This window comes from Idiotropiscis lumnitzeri, chromosome 4 (assembly GCF_059441095.1).
Source record: "Idiotropiscis lumnitzeri isolate Australia: NSW breed Sydney's pygmy pipehorse chromosome 4, RoL_Ilum_1.0, whole genome shotgun sequence".
Lineage (NCBI taxonomy): Eukaryota > Metazoa > Chordata > Actinopteri > Syngnathiformes > Syngnathidae > Idiotropiscis > Idiotropiscis lumnitzeri.
The window spans coordinates 15341341-15367198 of NC_142394.1; the positions used below are offsets into that span (position 1 = coordinate 15341341).

Below are 25858 nucleotides of genomic sequence, written 5' to 3' on the forward strand. Positions count from 1 at the left end.
TGAGCCAAAGTTTGTAAGACTGTCCAAGATTAGTTGTGATTCCTTGAGTATGTTATTTTGATGACAGCTCATTAAGTTTGGTAGTTCGCAGAGGTTTTTACTCTCCACATGAATTGATAGAAATAATCTACCCTCATGTGTTGTGTTAGCTTTCCCAGAGAAAAAATAATTAATTTCCCTTGCAAATTTTACTTCCTGCTCTGGTGCTAAAGTAGTTGAAAAAAGCGGTCTAATTATCACCGCAATCTCACCTTGACTTCTAGATTTTTGTTTTCATCCCAACTATCCCACACCCGTTATAAAGCGACTGTAAATTATTTTGACATATCATTGACAAATCTGAAGTTTTGGAAATGGATTTCCAACTTCAACCTGTCGTGTTCATACATCTTTCGACCACAAATCAATGGGCCAACACCTCATTTGGCAACTTTTGAAATTTACATTCTGAGGATAATTTCTTATGCCTGTGATTGACTCGTGACCATTCGCACAGTCTGCCTTTCTTCTAAAGTCAAGGAGGATAGTCTTCAACTTTTCACTGTCCCTGAGCAGGATAAGCAGTATAAACAATGAATAGGTGGATGATAATTTTATGCTGAGCTGAGCAGCTGAATACGATCAAGAAATGTGTTTTTCTCTGTGGTAACACTATGTCGGAAAATACCAACTTCTGGTAGTAGTTACTTTCCATAGGCCCTCAAATCACAAGTTAATCACTGTGGAGTCAGCCATGGTGCAATTAGTATTGTGAACCATTTAATTTACTTCTTACCACGTCACATCATGGCGTTGTACCACTGATTTTCTGTTTCAAAGAAAATAAATAAACAGAGACAAATAGTTCTCCCGTCATACAGGCCTTTTGTACTGAAGGGAGGTGTTCAGGGGTATCAACCAGTCGTGAACAGAGCCGTAGAAATAGCACAACTTGGTTTTTGTCGTCTGCCCATTAAAAGATGTTTCAAATGTGCCATAATTTCTTTCACCAATTCGAAGCTAAATTCCCTAACATGGTTGGACTGGACAGCAAGAGTGAAGCTGACGCTTGACAGCGAAACATGATCTTTGAACGTTTGGATGCATTTGAAGCTCTCTTAAATATGATGAACTTCTTTGAGGAAGGAAAACATTTCGAACAAAATTGTTTAATTTTTGCCGCGCCAGACCTCTACTTGCTTTTTGCAATGCAATTTTCATCTGACTTTTATGGTAGCTAACAGTATACTCAAAATTCATCATCAGCTTTGTCACGTCTAAGAAGTTGTTCTACCCTCACATTCAATTCTAATTTTTTTTGTAAGTAAGAGGTGCACCTCGCATGAGAGGGTCTGTGATGCTTTGTGATCTGCAATCTGATAAGAAGAGTTATTATGAAGGGCTCACAAGCGCTTTGGTCAGTTAATGAACAACACTTCGGTAATGACTGACCCTGCATAACGTTGGGCCACTGCTGGATGTCTCTGCTCTGTCGCCGAGCTTTCTATGCTGAACACAATGATGGACCAAAGTGAACTGTTAGAGACTCACAGAGGTGGGCGTTGGCTCGGCATAATGACGCTGATTGGTGACATATTTTCTAGTTGAGCAGCGAGGTAGCACTAATAAGGTAACAGAGATCACGGAAGAGAGTCTACTTTGCTCACTCACACGCAGCATTCTTAGTATTGCATGTGATCTAGGTCGAATCACTTTGTCACACTTCCGCAATAGTCTCAGAAGACTGTTGTTCTTAGTTCACATGATTTCCTCTGCAAACAGATTTGATCAACCTGACAAGTAGTGGGAGTTTGTTTAAAGCAGACTACAGGGTGCTATCAACTGGCAAGACTCCCTTACTCGTCAAATTAACGGAATTTATCTCATTGAATGACTTTAAATCCAGATTGAGAGCACCTGGGACAGCCTCCTTAACCTGTAACTGTTTTAATTGAACTTTTGTAATTGAACTGGTGTAATAATGGTTAAATAAACAAAATAAAAATTAGTTAGGCAAATCAAGCGACAAATTGACCTTTTGTTTGCTTTGTTTTATCCAGTCCAATTAAGATATTTCCAAGTAGACATACACTAATTCAAGACAGGAGATAAAGCAAACAACCACAGCTTGTCTTTTGCAAAGGGGGAGACCGATCGCTTTCAGCGCACCAAGGTCATCCAATGTTCTGCTTCACCTCTGTGCCTTTTATTAAGATAAAAGAAGAGGTTACAAGCGATAACAATACCTAATATGGAGTGGTTAATATGTGTGCAATTGGGTATAGGTTAGTGTCTGTATTTGTGGGCGTAACGCAAAGCAAAACATTGTAACTGGCCCATTATTAATTGCTTTTAAATGGTTGTCATTATTGATTAGATTTAACCTCAACTTTACTACTTTATTCATTTATTTTTCTGCCAAACATCTTAAATCGCAAGGAAGTGCAGCTGGTTGACTGAGAGCGAATCATGCATCAATTTGTAAATGGGGATGTGTGAATGACCATACAGCAGAACTATCGCAGAAGTGTAATGCCCATCCAGGCCCTTAGGGGGCAGTATTGCCAAAGGCTGCAACTCGGAAGAGAAACAGCTCTCTGCGTTTGCTTCTACGTGAATGGGAGATGATTTGAACAGATGCCCGCTGATTGACAGGCGACCAGTTCAGTGTGTAGTTTGCCTTTCACCCCAAGTCAGTTGGGATAGGCTCCCAGCTGCCCTGAACAGGGTAAGTGTTGATAGAAAATGGTTAGATTGACACATTTGAACAGCGGTATAAAAACATGAGACGGGTTTTTTCCTGAATGGTGTTGGTGGCCCAGTGAATTTGTGTTGTCAAGCACACAATAGTCCGCAAAGGTTGCTCTGCTTTGTGTTTTGATTACTATTTTGATCTCTCACACCAGTAATCATTCATTTCCTTTCAATGGCTTTGCTTTGGTCAGCATTAAATCGTGATGGTTTTACCACAAGAAGTAAAATGTACCACCATTACGCCATCATATACAAAGTATGAATAATCAACCAATGGTTAAAAGCAGAGGACATGGATCCAGTTTGAAAGAGAGTAGCGTTGGTATCTAATATTTCTATGTGTTAAATGTCATGATGAACTCACAAACGTCACCTTGTCTCCCAATTTTCTTTCTTTCACTTTGTCCATTTTTCTCGTTACTGTGATAGCAACAGCTTATTTGAGTGATGCACAAGTTAGCTCCAAAATATTAAAAAATGTTAGCTGTACAACTGAACCAATCAAGGATAAAACACTGAATGAGTAGAAAAACAACAAGGGAACTACACGACTATTTTGCAAGATTTTTTTGTGTGTGTCTGTGCAATTATTATTTTTTGTGCATTCAGATCGACATTATTTGACTTTCAACATTGAACAAGTTGACCAACTTGTCCAAAATGTTCTATAATGGCTAAAGGGGAGCTTCAAGGCCAAATCCAACTACTGATTAATTACTCAATTGATTAAAGGCCGGTCCCATCTATAAAGTATTGCTATAACAGCAGCTTTTATCATTATATCCAGAGGAGGCAGAAGTGATGTTTATGCACTTTTACTTCCTCAAATTCCCAAAGATTTGGATGTGGTACATTGCAAGGGCTTATTCTTAGTTTTTTGTAACTTCCTGTGGGAGGATTCCAGCTCTACTTCAAGCCTGGCATATATGCTAAGGGTTTCAGATAGAGCTGCTATTATTCAAATTACGCAAGTAATTTAATTACGAAAAAAACAAAAATGAAGCAAAAGCTCGGCTTCAAAGCTTTGCAGTGATCATTTTTCTTCATGGCCAGTCGGAAAGAGTGCGTGAAACACAAAGAATGCCCAAAGTTTGTGATCATTACACGCTGAAAAAAAAGAAGATAAACTGCATTATGTCTAGTGCAAAGTAGAACTGGCTTACACAGTAGAGCCGGGATGGGCAAACTTTTTGGTTGGCGGGCCATAATGAGTTCTAAAATTTGACAGAGGGGCCGGACCAGGAGCAGATGGATGGAGTATTTTGGTAACCTCACCTCATCGGAGAATAAAAAAATAAATTTCATTTTAAATGAAAGTGAACAAAAGCACTGCAACAATATATATGTATTTGAAAAACCACACTATTTAGAAAATAAAACATTAACAAGGTTTATTCATTTAATTTGTTTTCAAGTTTGGCGGGCCGGATTAAAACCGCCGCATGCTGCCCCCGGGCCGTAGTTTGCCCACACCTGCAGTAGAACGTCCATGATTGGCGGCGCAAGGTTACGTAAACTGTTAATTTCATCCAGCTGACCACCGCTAGATAGAATGTATTGTACTATCCCAAATTCTGGTCAAGGATAGAAACAGATGCTTTTGCACTTAATGTATAATGACTTTGTTGAACAAAGGGTAAGAAAGTAAAACACATTCATACACTAGCGACACGGCATGCATACTTGCTAACGGTTAGCCAGTTAACCATGGATGTAGCAATTTAACCGTTAGCTGCGAACCTGAGCTGACAACAGCCCACTCTGGACTCTCATTCACTGACTCCCTCATCAATCTAAGTCCTGCCACCCGAAGTTCGCTGACGCCGGCTGGACCAGTACAAATCTCATAAATGAATGTTTTATCCACTTAAACTGACGAATCAGCATTCATCCTTTTACAACACTGCACACATTGTTTGAGCATCAGGTGAAATCCTCTCATATGGAATGGCTTGAACTGGATATGAAGCCCAGTAAATGCCAGATGTTAAATATTCTGATTATTTAGTGCGGAAAAAAATGCAAAAGATGTTAAATATGAAATCATTGTTTAAACATATTGTATATCATGAATAAGCAGGGCCAGTGCTCTGGCAGGGCTACCACAAAATGGCTCACCCCGAAAAATTTTATGTAGGACCCTGTTAACCAGATGTGTGATGTAAAATGTGGATAATTGCACAGATTATGCCTGTGCACTCTTTGATTTTTTTTTTTTTTTTTTTTTTACTCCTCTTTCCATTCACATTGACTTTACAGGACCCTCAGTCGAAGCTAGCATTGAACAACCTTTTGAGAACAAAGGACTTTGACTTGGATCTTTAGTGACTGATGTCTTCACTACTTGCATTTGTGCTGTTTCATAAGTGATGCTATAAATTGCCACTTTTTCCACTAGCTACTACAAACGATCTCTCAAATGAGCTCAAAACTGGCGCATGTTTGAAAATGTGCTGAGGAAAAGCACATGGTCAAAGTTAGACAAAGGTCATGTCTGGGTAAACTAAAACAAACCAAAAAACGACATGCCCATCCATCACCCTCAATCGCACCCCTTGCATGCTGCTCAAGGTAGGCGCAATGTTTATGAGGTGCGGATCTGTCCAGCATGAGCTTAATTCCCGCTGACACGGGTCTGGAATATCACACATATGTACAATGAAGCTGTAGATCAGATTATGGATGTTACTGTGGGTTTCGCAGCCTTTACGCCGTAGTCAAAGTGTCAACGGACTGTCTGTGAAATACTGTGGCAGACAGTCATTGTAAAAATGCCTCTGGAGGAGGTGAGCTTACTCAGAAAATTGCCTCCACAGGGAGAATTTCATGTGCCGGGCAATCTAGTGAGCTCCCGCGAGGCTCCAGTTCGGGTCTGTGGGGTTCCAGGCCAGTGACTGATTTGCTGTCATCGCTGTCCAGCTGCTCCCACGACATGAAGGTGTGTTCCGCGCTGCAGATGTTTGCAGCTGTCTCCAGAACTCTTTAGCGTAGTTTCCGAGACAGATGCTAGTGTGTAACCGTACACCTGCAAACTGAAAACACATGGGCGCACTCCTTCACACATGCGCAACCCTAGATGGTACACCTTGTCTTCTTCCTGCACACTAATGAACGCAGCAAGCGAACGTGGAAAAAGGCCAATTTTAATTACTCTGGAACCTCTTCAATGGCTTAAAGAAAGCTTTTTTATTGTTTCTACCATTCTTAGATAAGATTACCACTAACGTCTACTGATAATTGAATTGGAATTATAGATCAGTATGTTAAAACCTGGCATAACCTTGGTTGTCCAATTGATAAAGGTTTTATGATGATGAGACATTTTTCAAAATATAATTGATCGCAACAGGCGAGATTTAGTTTTGAAGTTTGACCAGCAACATGGGAACAATTCCGTTTAAATCTGGAAGTTCCACTCTTTTCGTGAAGGAGATTTGCACAGACAAAAGCAAGCCTGTTGTTGAGACGTGTGTACATGCTTCACGCACATCCACATCCAAATGAATTACCTCAGATGTAGGCAGACAAACGCAAACATGTATACACATCTGGAGGTGGAAATCAGCGCAAACAGCTTGTCAAATATTGAAAGGAAGACTGTTCTATAAATATTCACCTTTGCATACATACAAAAAGATGAGGAGGAGGAGGATTAGAAAAGCTACGGTGCACAATGTTATGAATTTTACGAGGTCTGGACAGAAACAAAGTCTTGCTTGGAAAACAGGGTTGATTAGTTTGGATAGAAAAAAAAATAATTGCTTTAGTATTTAGTTTCATGTTTTTTCTTGTGTGTGGTGTGTGTCCTATATTAAACCTGATTGTTTCCACCTGTTCTCGTCATCGCATTCCCTTGTGTTAACCAATCAGCTCCCTCCAATGCTTTGTGTCTTGACCAGGTGTTCCTCGTTGTCTCGTTACTTTGTTTGTGTTTAGTTCCTTGTTTGCTTTCGGTTCTTGTCGGTCTTTTGTCGTTGTTGATGTCTATTGTCCATGCCAGTCTCGTTTTCGCAAGTTAAGTCAAGTCGTTGTTTTGTGGATCCCTGTTGTTTTCTATTTTTGATTTTTGTATTTTTCCCAGTCCCTTGTTTGCCTTTTTATCTTCAATTAAATAGCATTTATGTTACTTCTGTCTCGCTTACGTACATTTGGGTCCTCAGTTTAATAGATTCTTAGTTTGTCTTGTTTTCTCATTTTAATGAGGTAAAGTAAATTAGTAATTATCGCTGACTGATATGAAATATGTACATTATGATTCACCAAGCCTATTAAGCACATTATATTAAAAAAAATAACTGACCAGTTAATTTGACTTTTTTCATAGTTGTGTTGACCTCTTTTTAACAGTTAATTTGATTCTAAAATCTAATTAAATTGTTATTTTGAATAGAAAAACAAGTTTTTATTCAACAATTAAAAATTTCAACATATTTTACAAAACTTTGCTGGCCCATCATTTGTCATCCGTCAGCGGCCTGTGTACCCGTTCGTCATTCGTCAGTCCGTCATTTTTTTTTAAGCCGAACCAATTCCTCAGTAAGTCCCATCGGAAGTGCGTCGGTCTGTCAGTAGTTCCATTTCACACACTTATTTACCGGTCTATTGAACTGGTGGCTGCTTGCCAAAAGTTTGAATTTAAAATGGCGTACTTTAACCAGAATCCAGTTCTGCATTTTAGCTCAGGGTTAATGAAATACAATCCAAGTCCAACTGCTGTTTATAAATTGCTCCTGCGCCACCTTCAACTCGGTTCATGGGCGGGACCGTTCCGTCAGTCGGACAGAATGCCCACCTCTGCCGACACTGTGAAACACTTTTCCGTCACGTCGCCCAGTGCCCAATGTTACTAATGGTAAACACAGAATGTTGTTTTCTTTTTTGGCAATTAAGATTTGACACTCATTGTGTTACAGCTGTTCGTCCAGGATGAGCAGTGTGAAGGCGCAGTCGAGAAATGTCACACGATTACACATATTAACAAGGGGATCAAATGTGTTGAAATGGTGCGGGTAAAATGATCTTGTGGTAAATAGCATGAGGCTTCAACACCCTAGAGCAACTTTTGATTGTTCTTATTGATCGGGGTTGGATTCAGAGCCTTTGCTGGCAAATAGGAATGGTGGTGAAAGAGGAGTTAGGGCGAAGGGAGTGAATTAATATAAGTGGTCGTTTTTAAATGCATGAAAAACAATGCGTATTTCGAGAGGAGGCGAGATGACGAAAAGAAATAAGACTTGTCGTGTTCGCTTCTGAATTTCAGGGTATTCCACTCATGTCCAATTGAGCAATGTCAAATATTTACACATTTGAATATATTTTGGGTACTTTTATTTTTAAATCTATCCAAACCTCAGACAATGAGAAAAGGACAAACAACGGTTCATCAACAAACTCTTTTTTTTGAGACAATAAACAGCCTTTCTCTCTACTCACATACTGTACTCCTCACCCCTTTACTCTCGCCCCCATGCCCTCGACACGCTAATCCAATCACTACCAGACAACTGCAAGCCCTTGCAGATGGATGGTCATCCCTTTTGAGCACTCTTAACACCACTTAACGTAACATACTGTAACTGCAGGGTTGCTACAGGCTACGTCTGCTGTGTGAGGAAGTGCAAAAGAAAATACCAATGCTCATAAAACAATTTAGGAGGAAAACAACACAGATGCAATGGCCTGCATGCCTTCTCCTAATCACATCCCTGCTCCATCTCAATTTCACTCAGGAGTATTTACGGTTCAATCCTAGTTTGCAAGCGAAATAAAAGCAAGAGTATCAACATGAGCCTGGTGCAGACTCGAGTGTACTGGCATCATGGTACTTCCAGCTACTGGGGGGGGGGACGCATGCCAGGTGCGCTTGCCGCTCGGACAGGTAACATCTGCACAGTTTGGCCGGATAGGTAAGCCTGTACTTGTTTTGGGTCCTTTGTGACCTTTTGCCAGGTCCTGCATGGTGGCAATTTGCATTGTTCGCAAGTAGTATTAAATAATACCTCTTCATGTGCTCAAGAGCAATTTAGCACTCTGCTTCCACTTTGAAAGTGTAGGCTGGAGGTTGTTCAAAATCCCAAGCACGAGCTTGTCTTTTTTTTCCTCTCTTCTACAGGCTCTCCCTCACTCCCCAAAACTGCACATTCAGAAATAGAAGACAATTGAAATCAATTAAGGTGATGGAGTAATTTTCTTTTTATTTCAGTGCACTCACCTATTGCTGCCTGCTGCTCTGCGTTCTCAGGCAAGGTAAGGTGGCTCTGAATGATGAACCATGCATCAAGCACACCGGCCAGAATAGGAATTTATTCCTTCAGATCGTCCTGTTAGAATAATCTTTCTAACTACACTTAAACCTTGATCCTGAATGAAGGTATGGCAGACATGCCCGATTCTTGAACACAGAGTGATATTGATGATGTGGAAAATAACGACACTGCAACAATAGTCTTTACCACATCAAATAACACTAAACCATACTTTATCATCTGTAGTGTCTTGTGCATTCCAGATTCATTGGGAACTTTTTAAATGTATAGCGCCAAGTTCAAGCTACTGACATGATCATGGTCCATGCAAAACACCTTTACGCACCACTCCTTGATTATCTCAAACAGACAATCGGCATTATTTACAGCTGTGTACCTATAAGGCATTGCAGCTGCACACAAAACTCGGGCCTGCAGTTTCCAAGCATCAGCGATGTAAGGAGCTGTTACAGTAATGTATGGATCAATGGTGGAGGAGAAACTTGCATACTTTGCAACAGACCATTTTAGTACTCTCGTTTTTTAAATATATTTCCAACCACTGCGATGCTTTAATTTCTCGAAGGCATCCATGTTGTTAACGCCAAAACAGGTAATTAGTTGACTTCAAGTTCTAAAGATCATTGTGGAGTTGTAAAATCAATATACAAATCAGTATATAATGGAACACCACTAAGCTCAGAATGTGCTTTTCTAATATTAGCGATACCAAAAAAAAAAAAAAAACACCACTTGATGACACCTTGCTAACACGCATGCTGCTCCCTCCCCATCGTGTCTTCGTCGGGTGAGGAAGTTTACTTTTGGTTTTATTTTACAGTGGCTTATTTCTCTTGTACTTGCTTGATAGTTTATTATTACAATATAATATTGTACAGGTGGCAGGGAATTCATTTACTCTCTCTCTCGCTCTCTCTCTCTCTCTTTATATATATATATATATATATATACCTTATCTTTGGGCATTCAATTATTTTTATATTTTTTAAAAGGAACACAAATCTTGGGAATTGATAAGTTTCTTTATTTGCAGAAATGAGTTCCCAGAACAGAAAATACTTCCATAGACTCTTTTCACATCTGTTGACTCTTAGTTTGTGTATTTATGTTGGTCAAGCTCAATAAGCCAAACCTTTTGTTTTGCCCGCTCTTGCAGTGTCCACTTGCACAATGAGAACTAGAAGGTTATTACACTCACAATTACTTTTTGTATAGCAGCCAGAGGTCTAAAGGAATTGTCTGTTGAGGAATGGCTGATAATTCCCTTTTAAGAGTGAGGCCATGTTTTATACTGTAGCTCCAGAGCTAACAAATAAAGTGAGAGTTTGACAAACGGCGATAGAGAGCATGATTGTGGTGTCAAGGTTTGTCTTATGCACTCTCGGCTAGACGCTGCTGCAGGACACTGAAGAATCAGGGCATCTGTCGGCCACGTCGGAGTAAAATGTTGCTCTATTGTCTCTCCGGCTTGCCCCCACCCCCTTTTTTTTTCCAGAGTATTGATTAGAAATAATGGTCCTCTCGCAGTCACTTGAGGAGAGTGCTGTTAAAGGGCTGTGTGCTCCGGCTGCTCTCCAAACACTGACTCACAATAAAGAGTTTCTGTTGGTATCTTCAACTACGTATCATACATATATAGAGACGTCGCTGGATAGCTGAAATCTTAATCAGTCCGGAGCTCAATTTTGGCTCTCTATCAGAGCAACAACTACTGTTATGTACAACTGTACACATCGGCTTCCGTTCAGGGTCCAACTACCTCGACACAAAAATAGAAACGGAATTGCTGTACAAGAGAAGGAGGAGGCGGGAGTAGCTGCACGGTTCGTGAACTGCCTCCATTCTCTGTAGCAGGTGGGGAATACATCCCTGCAGTCTTTAGTATCCACTGTCAAGCAAGCGAAACAACAGAAGGCTGATGGCAACTGGAGGCAGGAGCCCGAGCGGGGATGCTGCATTTGGGAGGCTGTTGGACGGCAGAGTGGACTGGCCCACCAGGAGTTCATTTCCCATGGCCTGGGGGTGAGGGGGGAAACGACATATTAGAGGATTAATTACAGTGTTTCCTACAAAGTTGAGCGCCCCAAAAGTGGTGCAGGTTGGAGTAAAACCAATGTGTTCTGGTGCATTCGAGTGTATTTTGCTTTTTCCTTTGCATTTTTGTGCTGTCACCATGGAACGGTACCAGTGATGACAGGATATTAACTAAGGGTGTTCTGATTAGGGTTTTATGCTGCTGATTCCAATACCCATCATCCATGAGTGAGAGCAGCCGATTCCGATACACATGGATTTCCTGCTCATTTGAACATTTTAGAGCTGCTCACTAACAATAATTGATTCATCTGTCCATACTTTTTTAATGAGAATTGTTTTCTGAAAAAGACATTTTATCCAAATTTCCATCCCTTTATTCTAGAAAAAGGACATTATTTCAAATTGACAGTGCAGAAAATGCACACAGGTGTTATGATTCAGTTTGTGGTTTGGTCTGTAACGTGGAGTATTCAGTGAAGGGTGGCAAAAAGCTTCACTGCTCACATAATGGTCTGTGGTTGGCTGTAGGCTGGAAAGAAAGTATAAACTGCGGATGATCATCAATTAAAGACATTGATCGATGCCGATCACTTACTTTTCCACGGGAATTGGTTGATCAATCAGAGCACCGCTAATATTAACCGTTAAATTAGGAATGCAGTGTTGTTTTTTTGGAATTCATCTTAGTTTTAGTCAGATTTCTTTGTCTTTTGGATGAATATTCTTCTTAGTTTTAGTCACATTTTAGTCATTTCCATATGTGATAGGTTGAGTCCAACTTTAGGCCACAAAAATTCATCAAAATTTCGATTTAAAAACAAAAAAGCCACTATTTGTCTTTGTCTTTCAACAAATGCACATTATCATGTTTCAAGTTCAAAACATACACTTGACAAAATATTACTACGTTAAGAAAAGACAATGAACTATATAACAGGCAAAACAAAAATAGATTTTGATAGTTTATGAACCACATGATGCACTTAATCTTTCTGATACTGATCTTTTTTATTTTATTTTAATTTTATCGCCCACAGTCTTTGTAAGTATGCTGCTCACATTACATAAGCCATGTGTGCAGTTCGTTTGGACACGTTGGGAATAGCAAAAGGTCGAAAATGTCCCTCCATGTTTCAGACAGTCACTGAAATATGGCTCAATATGACAACGTATAAAACTTTCAGACACAAAAATCCCTGCACGCTTTACATAACACACACATAAGCTAATGAAGTGTCGTTAGCGCAGCAATGCTAACTTTGCTGCTAGCACCTCTTTTTTCAGTCATTGCTGACGTAAAAGAGGAATGGAATGAAACATATTGCGACAATGGAAAAAACAACATGAGCAATACATCGTTCCTCCATCCATTTTCTATACCACATGTTCTGACTTGGGTTGCGGGTGACCTGAAGCCTATCTCAACTGTCTTTGGGCAAGAGGTGTGGTACACTCCCGAGTTTGCACCTGCTAATCGCAGGGCGCATTATGACGAAAAAAAAAAAATCACATTCACATACACGTCTGTGTATGCAGAGAAAAGTTCCGCAAGTACTGGCCGAACATTCAAGCTTCACGAAAATAGACGGTAGCTAAGATTCAAACTCTAAACGATGGAAGTGTGAGGCAGATGTGGACACCACATGTACTTTCTGCTGCCTTGATCAATTAATTAAACATTAATATATGTTGAACATACAATTACTAAACAGTTCTTCTTATACTAGCTTCTGACAGACATGCGGCACTTATTAATTCCAGCAATACCTATTAAACACCTTCCTGTTCCCTCTCCAGTATGTGTTGTTAAAAATTTTATGAACGTTGGTTAAAACACTGCTTGTTCATTAAAGTTTTATGATGGAACATTTTTATACACGTTACATTATTTCCCGTTTATTATTATACACGACAACATTTCGTCCAGGAGTGAATCCAAACTACCTACTGAGGGTCGGGGCAGAGCCCTGCTGCGAATAGCCACAATCTGGGAGCAATTATTGCCCACCAGCCCACCCCCACGCCACTAAATAAATAAATAAATTCCTATAAATGCCACATGTTGCCTGCAAATGACAACTTTTATCTAAATGGAAGCTCCTCAACTCACTTCAAATTGTTTCTTGGACACTAAAATTCCACTGCATGGTGGCAAAGCATTACTATTTTTGCAAAAAAAAAAACACCAAGATTTATCCCTGAATAATAAGATAGTTTGAAAATAAATCAATATATAAAGTTCGATTTAGCAAATTTGGCAAATGGCACCAAATAACAACCAGAGAACAACGCACCTGTGTGGGTATTTTTGTATCCAGAATGTACCCCCTTGTTAGTATGCTTTCCGGTGGGGAAGTACTGCTCCTGTTTTCTCTGCTGCGGTGGGCGGGGCTTAAGTTAATGGACTGGCCCGCCGTTGGCTGCTGGTCAGACTCACTTCCAAACACCTTTAGGGCATTCCCTGTTACACGAGACGACAGAAAAGCAAATGGTCGTTAAAACTTAACCCACATCATCTGACCCATCTGCCAGGCGTCTTCAAAAAGCGGAGTAACTTTATTTTAGTTTCATATACTTTGGTTAGGATCTGAAAGCATTGCCCGTACAGTTAATAAAGATTTTGTGTTGTCCTAAGTCTTTATTCTTAAAAACATTTGTTTGAATTATTGCTTATGTTACAATTTGATGTATTTCACGTACAACTGCACGCTAACCGCTAATCATTCTAAATGATGCCATCTCCAAATTAAGTTTATCTTTTGAAGTCACTTTAATTCATCTAAAAATGTTCGCGTAGGTGTTGCTTTTCTCGTTATCAAACAAATTTAGCAGCTCACTTGGCTCCGAACTTAAATGGCCTACCTATTTGCTTTTCCTGGTGGGAGAAGTGAGGCATTTATTTATGTTAAATTAGAAAATGCACCTGACAACTATTTGGGGCAATGGGTTTATGTTTATAGTGTTTTTAAATAACCGATATTCATGAGGATGTGGCCTCAGTTTGGACTTTTCTGGCAGAGGATTGACAGAAACAGCAAAAAGCATCAGTATTCTCTCTCAGCCGCCGCACTGCACCTGCATCTCCACATCGGCCTCATTAACTCATAGAACCTTCTGACATGGCCAAACAACTCAGAGACGCTCTCTGTATCTTTTCTAGGCAGCAGGCCCAAGAGGGCTGCTCTCATTTGCCACGTCGAGCTCGGCGAGCCTTTCCGCTTGCTCGCTCACGAGTGCAATTCAGTAAGTGTGAGTTTAAAATTATTTGGGGGATTGGAAAGGAGCGATGTGCTGCAGAATTCATGTGGTGCCGTCTCATTACCTTTGACAGGTTCAAGTGACAAAGGAAGGAAAGGGCAGACCTTATCAGCACCTTATAATTAATCATGTGAATACTGTCCTTGAACTGATGACATTACACTTATCCGTTGCGTTGCTTTAAACTTTTGCGCTGTTTTCTTTATGTTGCTCCACCATTACGAAGGGTGGGAATATATATCCTTATCGAGATGAGTGGCATTTTTTTTCTTTTAGAGCACCCTCTGACCTCCGTATTATGTTGCTTCCTAATGTTGAATATGTCTGATCATTTTTATGATGTCATATATCACTGATTTGAGATTTCGCATGACCCTTCAAAGACAACAGGTGCATGTTTCTATGGGAACTTGTGCAAATGTGCTGCAAGGTCATTTGGTGTTTCAAGCTCCTTCTTGAACACTGTTGCATTCAAGATTCACACTCACCGTTTGCCTTGATTTAACACACACTGGTCAATCGAAAATCCATTTTAGTAGACCTAGGTCAAATTTGACCTTGAACAGCCTAAACACTGCATTTTTTTGTATTTTGTGTCACTTTAACGTAAAGTAATCAATTATTCGTGTGGACAAACAACATTTGGAATATTTGTATTGGACGTAAATGTTAAAACTGGTCAGAGTTGACACGCACAAAATCTACGTCAGGCGTCTGAATCTATTCCTGCACCATTTCAGGAAATATAATAATTATTAGTTTTATGTTTTTGGAAGCGGTAGGGAAATGCATTAACTGCCGACAGAAGGGTTAAATGTGATTTTCAATTCCACCGTCAACTCAGGTATTATTTGTGATCGCCTTAATACCTAGGTGCGACCAGTGTGAAGTAGATGAGTAATAAAAATAGAAACAGTGAGGTACAGAGGATATTTAATTATGTCTAAACCAAAGAGAGGCGGGGCATATTTGATTAAAATGCACTGGTGTTTGAGCATGGTGGCAACCATCTGTCCGTGTCATCCCGTGGGCACAATCGTATCACAACGGTGCCTGTTTCCCTGCGTCATCTTGTCTGGACGCGTCATGGCTCAGGTTATTAATTTTTTTACTCACTCTATTGAGTCAACATTATATGTTTAATTACAGGAGAGATTTTACTTTCACCACCAGCTTGTGACTGCAACAATAAAAGTGACCAATTGTAATTTTCAAGATGACGTCAGCACACAGCACGTTTATTTGTATGACACACAAGAAAATTCAAAGTTCTTTACATAAAATTTTAAAAGCATGACGGAAAGAGAGCCTAAATATTATTAAGACATTGCAAAAATCATGATAAAATCATCAAGAATAACTGGAATTAAAACTAAGAATCAGTCTCCAGAAATTAAAAGATAGTTTGCAAATGGGGATTAAGGTAAGAAGATAAAGGATAGATTCACGAGAATGCTACAGTTGACAATGATGTTTTCAGTCTTGATTTACGTGAACCGACAGTTTGAGCAGACCTCAGGTCTAAGACCATTTTGAGATTTATTGATCAGCATATAGATTTTAAAATCTATTCTTTGACTCACAGGAAGCCGGTGTACTGAAGTGATTTGAGGACAGGTGTGATGTGTTGTTTGTAAGAACTCTGGCAGAGGCATTTTGGATCAGCTGCAGCTGCCTGATTGATTGATGAATTTATATAATTTTTTTTTATTAAAACATGTAAAGACACCATTGCTCTATTCTCGCCTACTGAAACTAAACACATGATCACATTTTCTTTTCCCCATGTGGCAATAGGCAGATTTAGTAATTTATTCATTTTAACTAATTCATTTAAAATTAGACTACCTGAATGAAATTATGGAGGAGTTTGTTAAAACATTTGCTGAATGTCTTTGCGTCCTTGAACAAACCCTGATGAAAAAAACATTTATGTACGCACACACTGACAAACCTGCACCACTCAGTGAGATGTGTGTTTAAAAGATACTAACCTAAATCTCCCAAAAATTGCATGAGTTAAAACCGGGGTGGGCAAAACTTTTGATTGGCAGGAGCAGATGGATGGAGTGTTTTGGTAACCTCACCTCAACGGAGAAAAAAAATGCATTTAATTTGAAATGAAAGTGAACAAAAGCATTACAACAATATATATGTCTTTTAAAAACCACAGTATTTTGAAAATAAAACATTAACAAGGTTTATTCATTTAATTTTTTTCAAGTTCGGCGGGACGGATTAAAACGTTAAACGGTCTGCATGTGACCCCCGGGCCATAATTTGCCCACGCCTGAGTTAAAATAACATGACCATGAATCTCCAATAACTTTAACAGGTTAATGTTGACTGCCTTTTATCTCCCAAAAGTCGTTGAAGTCATTCAATTGGCATAAATCCCCAAAAAGTTAGACCATTTAAACTAAGAATGTCATCACGATCCCAAAAGTTTGTACAGGTTAAATTAAGATGACCATAAATTAGTAGAGAATAATACCAAGCAGGGCTTTTGCCTTTTTTCAAAACTAAATTGTGTCCAAAATTCCACTCACGGAGACAAATGTTGTCGGTGAAGTAGTCCAGAAAGTCTTCACATTCTTGCCTCAGGTTACCGCTGGCCGCGCAGGAGCACCACGGTGCCACGCTAGAAGTGGCATTGTCAACGTAGTTAGGCGTGATCGTGCTTCCTGAGGGAAAAAAACACCTGGTGTCAGCCTGGTTTACATACTGTATTCATATGGCTTTTGTGGTACTGCTTTTATTTTTGAAAGCTCTCCTAAACACCCACCTCATGGAAAAGTTTTGACTATACAGCAATGTGCTTCGGTTTTTTCACTTTTAAGGTTGCACCAGTTCTAAAGCCATGAGATTTTTCTTGTGCAGCAACACAGTGGAGGTGGGATTTTGAGTGCTTCAATAAATGCGAGCCAAGTGTGTGTTTTGTGCTGAGGGGCACCAAGTGCATGCAGTTATTCTTACCTCCTCTCTGTGTTGTGCGCAAAACTCATGGCTCTTGCTTTCGTTTATCAAATGTGACCAAAATAAAAAGGGACGTTGAATTCAATAAGCGCACTTGTCACAATGTAGTCTGGATCTGGGACATTTTATTTACACTCATTTACATCTGTGCTCATTCGTCATCCGCCTCCCCGTCGCTACACAATTCTCCCCGTTGTCAGCTCACATAACATATGTCGCTTTCATCGCTGTGTTCTTTGCATCTTAGTCCCATCCCTCCATCTGGTCCTCTATCTCCACGGTAAGCTTCTTTTCAAATATGCACTTACCTATGAGTCCTGTGTAGGCGAGGAGGCAGGCACCGTAGTTTCTTTGCTTGCAACCACTGGCAGACACTTCAGAGGGTTCGCAGTCATACTGAAACTGTGCCAGACGAGACCTACAGAATGAGGAAAGGTTCTGCTGAGAAACTTGATCGAATCTTGTATTCTGCTTTTTTTTTTCTTTCCTACCGCTTGGTCGTTTAACTAGTTTCAACCAAATAAAAAAACATATACCGTCTAGCATGGTAAAGGCAGAGCAAATTGAACTAAAATGTGAACGTGATAGCAAGACTAATATATTTCACCACCAAACCCCAAGACCTCGAATCATTAGTAAAACCCGCTGAGCGTAATGGAGCCATGGTAAAATAATGACCAAGACCAGAGATTGCAATGAGCGATAACTCTGATCCATCTGGCTTTTTATTCGTGTTCAATATTTAATGTCTATTCCAAGATGCTCTCAGGGGTGTTCGAAGCTATGGTGGAGGGTCGGTAAAGCTTGGGGGTAAAACAATGGATATTTTGGTTGACTGAGACTGTTTATTTATTGATTTTTTTTTTAACAAACGTATGACAGCTGAATGGTGCAAAGATGTAAACATATTGGACACCATTTGCCATTTTCCAAATGCCTCACCCATCTCTTGGGGTTAATCACCTGTCCCAAGGATCTCAGTACATTACAGGTAGCACAGACCCCATTTCTGACACCATTTGTCAAAATTGCCACAGACTCAGAGGACAAGTACCCGCAAACCAGGTTTGAAATTGGTCTATTGGGTAGAAAAACACAATCTTAGTGACATGCTCCATTGCACTCTGTCACCTTTTGGTGGTATCCTTTTGTGATTCACATCCAAGGTCTGATACATTTGTCTCTCAACTCTGAGGACTGACAACCTCAACCAGATTTGTCCTGACCCAACTGGGTGGATTTAGACTGACCACAACCCCGCACACCATGGCATTATCTCATGGTTGCCAGATTACATCCATAGTTGTAACGACAACTTGTTCCATGACACACCCTGGACATCCTTCTGAAGGTGGATTCATGTCCCCCAACTTTCTTTGTACCTCATCCTTTTAGCGCAAGAGTGCCCAACCAGTCGAGAACAGTGGTCTCACACTAAACTTATGAGGGGGCTGCTGGAGTACAGAGTGGTGTGTGTGAGCCGCAGGAAGTATTTCACAAAAGAGGGGTGTTTAAAAAAAAGTGCAGATACAGTAATCCAATCTTCAGTCTTTGTTAAGTAACAGTTCATCAGAATGTGAACACGATTGGTGACTCGGCACTCTCTCTCACCTCCCTGGTCCTTTGCACATTCCTCGGCATGTCTTGTTGAGTAATGATTTCTTGAGCGCCACAACTTTCTGTGTGCATTCAAGACATGTCGGGATGCCCCTGTGCTCACCCCCAAAAACATTCTGTCTCCTGATTTTTCTTGAAATTGGCTGTTCTCGTTGCCAACCTTTCTCTTCACGGCAAGTTTTGAAAAAGACATGCCTGGGACTTGGTGGCAGGATATCTTTTCCTTCCACTTGCTGTCACTTTATAATCATTTCGTCAAAAGCAGTCACAAGCCTGAGCTAAGGTAGCCCATAAGTGATTTGAAAAGACAAAACACCCAGGGCAAAAACTTGGGGGCCGCACTAACATTAAACTTTTAAGTCAAGTAAGGGGGTCGCACAAAAATGATGCTGCCCCAGTTAAATTAAAACCACTGGTGTGGGGGGTTGTTTGCGTGTTGTGTGTGCTATTATTATATTTGTGTTAGTGTACGCTACAATTCAAGCACCCTATCAGTCTCCTGTCCACATTTTTTCAATTCAAGTTTTAAGGATTAATCACGGGGATCACATATCATTAAGGTTCTCTGGGGACACCATGGCTGGCACAGACCCCAATCCAGACCCATAATTGAAACTGATCTATTGGATCTAAAAAAAAATTAAATAAAAAAAAAAACTGTATAATGACCACAGTATGGAAGAACCAGGAAGTTTGGCATGGTTTCCATAATCCAGATTGCGTACCCAGATGTGGTGCCCCATTATATTGCCACCTCATTCTGAAGGTGAGTTCATGTCCCACATAGGTGCCCAATTCCAATCTTCCTAATGTCGCAGCCATCTCTGGGCTTAATTACTCAAGTGTCACCTGTCCTAAAAATTCTCCTGTCCGGGTGACCCACTGATTTCCCAGATTCCACTTCTTATACCATTTGTCATGTAGCATTTAAGTTTTACCCTCAATCTGGAGTTGAAAGGGGTGTACAGTCTGACTTCAGCATCAGAGTCAAACCCCATGAATGGTAGCCATGCAACTATTCTGCCTTGACAAAAAGTAAATGAATTTGCTTTGTTTGAATCTCATCTTTTTTTACAAATAAATTAAGCTCATTCTGAGGCATTATTGCAGAGTGGTTAGCACCTGTTTTTTTCTCAGGTTTTTACATTTATTGCTAAAGCATGTAGTGCACTGTTTATTTTTTGTGCTTGTTTTCTGAACCAAGGTGCTGACATAACATTGGGGTTTGCTCCCGGGGTATTACACAGTTGCTGATCTCTGCTCCTCAGGGATGGGTTGAATTCAGAGAATATTTGAGGAATCACTTTTTGTCATGTGCTAACATAGGCTCTCCTTGGGCGCGGAGGACCAGGAACAAAAATCTTTGCAGCAGGACATTTAATGGATGTCAATGAACAATAAAGTAGCACTAACTTGCACACGTAGTCAGCCTCGCAGATCCTCCTCTGTGTAATGCAACTGGGCTTTTCCACACTTTCATAAGAGCAGCTGGGAACGATGGTCTGCCTACGACGCTCCGCGCACGCCGTGTCTGTGCAGGGGCAAAATAGCAGCTCATGCGTGTGGTCGGCGGGGACCCGGTCGAAGAACCTGCGCAGGGCCTTGTTGCATTTGACCCGGTTGCACAGGCCAGATTTGGCAGCGGGTTTGATGCAAGCCGAGACGTATTCTGTGCGCAGTTTCTGACATAAGTCGTCCACGTTACACGCCTTCGCCGCATCCAAGCAGCGGTTCACAGTTACCATGCCAACATCAGAGTCTATGGAAAGACGAAAGAAACTGAACAATATCTATTCTGTTACACACAGTAGTTAAGCAAGGAGAGATTGCAAGAAGACTCAGGTTTGAATACAAAATTTTATAATTAAAGTCAGTCTCTACCACACTATAAATTCCAATGATATTCGAAAAATGATAACCTTTCAAGGCTCATGAAAATGTGCATTTATTTTTCTTAAACGTAAAGTCCATAAACACTGTGATTACATTTTGCTACCTCAGCATTAAGTCCTCATTTCCATTCATGGGTTGTATTATAGTAACACTGTGTGACAAAGATATCATTTTGGATGCAGGAATTTTGCTCCAATAAATGGTGTAGCTGTCCTCAGAACAAAACGGGCTTGTCTCTGCCTCGGGCCAGCTGCCAGGAAAAATCCAAGCATACCCCAAAGGGTACAAAAGTAAAAACATGAAAGTTAATGAAGGTCAACAGACTTGCCTGCTGTGATAGAGGCCAAACGGACGTAGTCATAATCCCTCTGCACGGTCTCATAAGGATAACTCTCCACCAAGTTGAGTCCTGAGAGAGGAAGAGATGGTTTGAAGATGAAATTTTGCTGCAATCTGTCTAAATGATTGCACATGATAACAATAAAGGACATGCTCACTTTTTGTGCAAACTATAATTCGGCATTGTAGAACAGGTATTCCCAAACTATAAACATTTACTTCAAAGTTGAACTTAAAAAAACTGAATAAACATAACACTACTGTAAGCCACAACCGAACCCTGACCCTGCACCTCTGCACTGAGGCTATTATGTTAATCAGTCGTCCACCGTGTTGCCTCACTCAAAGTTAGCTGGAATAATTGCTGTGAAGGTGATATAAAAGAAGGAGCACCTGATGGTCTTGATTGCACAAAATACACTTTGGAGAATGAGTAGACCAGGAAGTGCAGCAGACAACAACATGTCTGCCATGTTTTCACTCACTATACACGCATGGACAATTCTGTAATGAATATGTCCTCCTACCTTACCCCCATGAAGGTCAGAATGCTGCTTTGCTCTGGTGTATCAACATCTTAATTTAACACCCATAACACTGCTTGCGCCCGCAGAAAGGATGAGACAAAGTAGAGCTTCCCTCGGGCAATGTAGCTCATCACACATTTCTTGCTCGTTAGAAATGCTCGGCACTGCTTTTGTTTTTAATGTCACCCGCATGGAATTTCTCCACTCCAACTGTAAATCATTCCTTTTCTCAAAAATGTTCACTGCACACGTACTTGAGCCTTTCTGTTCTCGTGCGGGGGCTGCATAAAACTTGCAGAAGTACATTTGTTGTAAAAATTGTGGAATAACATGCCAGAGTTCACCTTGTTTTCTGTTTCCGTTCGACCCCTTGCTAATATTCGCTACGCATTATGGCATAGTTTTTCTTCGTCTCCTCCTCTATTCTACAGCCGTAAATTACACACGTTCCAGCTCGTTGGGCTCATCATGGACGTACCTGTGTGTTGAAAATGTTGCCATAAAATTGAAATATAAATCAAGCACTTGGGCATTTTTCCAAGTTAAACTAATCAATTGCTTCCAATCAAGCCACACATAAAATGAAAGAATCCTCTCTTTAATGTGGACAAGGGCCCCAAAAAAATGGATGGATTGCAATACTGTACATAGATAGGGACACACACTAGTCGAAAGAGATTGGCATGACTATTCCCTAACTGGCAATCAAGTGCATGTTTTTTTTTTTAACAACCATCCCTCGCTAAAATAAAATATTTTGTGGCGTTATCCATCAACGACTTACCGTGAATGATGGACTGGTGAAGGCTCCAGTAGATACTCAGACAGTTCTTCTCCTTCTTCATGCCCCGTTTACACTGGCAGCCATGCAAAGGGCTGGAAAGCAGGGCAGACACGGCGTTGGCGCACTGGCTTCTGGCTCCAGGGCCCAGCTTCATGCTGCCGTTGCCGGCCACGCACTGACGCAGCGTGCGCAGGCGCGGGCTGCAGGTGTCATCGCTTGAACACATATCTCCAGCCATCAAACAGTCGCTGCCGGCCAGTACAACTGCCAACAGAGCTATGGGAGGGAAGTAGAATTATGAGTTGTGTAAAAGTTGACATGTAAGGTCATTCACACAGTGGTTCTCAAGTGCCATGTAAAGTCATGTTTAGCTCTCCAAGTAGTTGCTATGTTGCAAAAATAATATTTGTAATAGACTTGGGCTGCAAGAATCGCATGTTCTAGTCTAACGACAGATTCTTATATAATTATATTCAGTTATGATTTCCGACCCCTCCTGTCTACCGGATAGTTCTCCCATTGATATTGATTGTTTCAGTTTGCTGTCTAAATCGTAAATGGATGAATGGGGAGCGCCCTCTAAATTGTTGGTCGGCCTCTTGGGGTAAAATGGAGGAAAATAATAATTAGATCGCGCTGCATTGGCCCCAAAAGACGCCAACTCACCAGGCATCGGCCCAGTGTGTCAGGTGGCCAATTCAGCCCTGTGTGTACTATTTTCTACTTTATTTACGACAGCCCTCCAGTATTTACATTATAGAGCCAATTTTCTTCCACTTATCCTATTCAGGGTCACGCGTGAGCTGGAGCCTTTCTCAGCTGACTGAAGTATCTGAAGAAAAGCCAGGCAATTACAAAAGGAACATGCTAACTCAGAAGAGAAGCTGAAATTCAAACATCGGAATTTCGGAAAATGTGTTTAGCACTACACCATTCTTCAATAAAAGATATGGCAATTAAATGCAAAGGAAATGGATTTTTTTTTTCATTTTAATATCAGGGAAGTGATGATCTTTAAGACAATTACTTCCTTTGTTCTCGTGCCTCTGTGCATTTTTCCATGATGATTCTTCGAAGAAAGTCGCCTTTATTAGTTTTACGAGTTTTCCGTGTCATAGTCCAACGCATGACCTCTAATCGGAAGTCTTACAAAACCGCCTGAGTAAAACCGCTTCTCTTTTATGAACTGCAAATAATTTTGGGACACAATTCTCTCACTTGTTGCAGGTCTCGCCAACATCACACATTTAGGTGAATGTAAGCGCTCATATTCTCATCATGAGATGTCAGCAAAACCCTTCGAATAGACACTCGCGAATTTGATAGTGCGTGTGTAAATTTGCCAGCCCTTTTCTCCACAACTACGCATGCCAGTTTGTGCTACATGGCACACACGTCGGAATAGTCACCATCCATTATGAATGCAAATGGATAAGTTGATTTGACATTTCCAATAAGCTCATCTTGATGTAGCGACGGCTTTAGCCAATTAACCATGTCGGTAATCAATGCGCTCCGAGGCACAGTTAAGTCCTCACTTTGCCTGTCACATAAATCACAGTCGGATTAGCTGATCAGTTACCCGTGCACGTTGACTAAATGGTCCACTGCAGGACCGATAAAATGGAAAATGAAATGTAATGAGGCCGAGTGGAGCGGAGGCGTCGCTCCCGCTCCTACAAACGATCACCAGCCCTCCTAAGGTTTGGAAATGGATTTTATGTCCGGATTAACGGGACCATCCTGGCCTCTTCAACATAAGGCTACTTGAGTGACAAGCGCCTCTCGATAAGCTAGCCGGCTCGTCACACCATGTTAATGCAAACTCTGACACATACTATTTACAAAAAGGTTTTTGGCTTTCGGGTGTAATTTCCGGATGAACCTAAAAATGCACTATTACCTTAATAGGTGAACTTAATTTGACCTTTGCTAAACATTTGCTTCCCTACTTGCTGTTCTCTTAGAAGAAGTTGAACAGCAAACTTTACCACCTGTAGTTGTTTTTTGTTTTTTTTTAATGACCAAAAATGTCTTCATCCATGTCTTTAAATATCTTGAGCCTGAAGGCTTGCAATGGTGACATACTGTTGATCAATTGATAGGCGTTGTCTTGTGGTTATCATTTCTGCTTTTTCAGTTCAGGAGATTCTAGATTTTTGATTGGCGGGCCACAATGTGTTCTAAAATTTGACAGAGGGGCCCGACCAGGAGCAGATGGATGGGAGTGTTTTGGTAACCTCAACTCATCAGAGAAAAAAACTACATTTACTTTTAAATGAAAATGAACAAAAGCATTAAAACAAAATATCTGTCTTTGACACACCACAATATTTAGAAAATAAAACATTAACAAAGTTTATTCATTTCAATTTTTCCAGGTCGGCGGGCCGGATTAAAACGTTTAACGGGCCCCATGTGGCCCCCGGGCCGTAGTTTGCCCACACCTGTTCTAGACTCAAATGTCTTCGTAGGCCTTCTTGTGAGGAATTTGCATTTCTCCATGTGAATTGTGTGAATTTTGTCTCTGTACACCGCCACCCTCCCACATTCCAAAAACATTAATATTTGATAAATTGAAGACTCTAAATTGTCTGTTGGTGTGAAATAAAAGTTCAAACAATTGTTGGACTTAAAAAAACTACAAATATCTATCAGAAGTGAAATTTCAATGTGTGTGTGTGTGTGTGAATGTTGTCCAAGTACTTTTTTTTATTTAACGACAGTATTGCCAATAGTGAATTTATCTTCTGTTCAAAACTTTTTGTAGGTTTGCACTTTCTGCTTTTCTTTTGGCTTGATGCAACTCTCAGTGAGCAGCTATTTGTAAACAAAGACTTGGATATGGATCTCATGTGACTGGTGTCGTGCATTTGAGTCCATCTGTTTGCGCCTTTTGATAAGCAACACAGAGTGAAGATGTTGACTGCTACAGTAAATTCTTGCGCTTGTTGCCATATGCTTGTCCACTGAGGTACAATGTTTTGTGTTTTTCAGCCTTTCATTGTTAATTGAATAAAGGGAGTTTCAAGTCCCAACGCATTACAAGGTCACATTCTGGGGTGTCCTCTAGTTATAATACCGAAGCATCACATTCTGTAAAAAAAATAAAAATGTCCCGACGACGAGTCCCCGTTATGAACCTTGTCCGTTTCCATAATGTCCTCTTTAAAAGAACCGGGCTTTAATATTAAACATTAAAGTCAGACCCAAAAAAAATCAAATATAAATTGAAACAGTAAAATATTTGATTTTGAGGGCACAAAGTGAGCTATTTCTGACATCAAAGACCGGCAGATTGATTTTGAGACAGCAACTATTCAAAGTGAAATGCTGTCACTTGGCTCACACTTCAAACACATGCCGCATTCAAGAACCAGCAGGAAAAAAAGCAGCCCCATTTAGCTTCAAAGTCCTGAAAAGAGTCA

The 25858-nt window shown here is 40.5% G+C and overlaps 1 protein-coding gene across 2 annotated transcripts in view; it reads right to left on the bottom strand.

Annotated features, from left to right (window-relative positions):
• Positions 1-10014: 10014 nt before the first annotated feature.
• gfra4b (GDNF family receptor alpha 4b) overlaps positions 10015-25858 on the bottom strand; it is a 38737-nt gene continuing 22893 nt past the window's right edge. Inside the window, exons 2-8 of one of the 2 annotated variants that reach the window (XM_088293893.1) lie at positions 22431-22706; positions 21109-21189; positions 20301-20418; positions 17579-17688; positions 16844-16978; positions 13331-13497; positions 10015-11015 (exon numbers count right to left, since the gene is read on the bottom strand). In XM_088293893.1, the coding sequence (XP_088150019.1) occupies positions 10878-11015; positions 13331-13497; positions 16844-16978; positions 17579-17688; positions 20301-20418; positions 21109-21189; positions 22431-22706 (1025 nt within the window). In that variant the 3' untranslated portion in view covers positions 10015-10877. Of the gene's footprint in view, positions 11016-13330; positions 13498-16843; positions 16979-17578; positions 17689-20300; positions 20647-21108; positions 21190-22430; positions 22707-25858 lie in introns of both variants that reach the window. The other variant, XM_088293891.1, reaches the window with a different exon arrangement.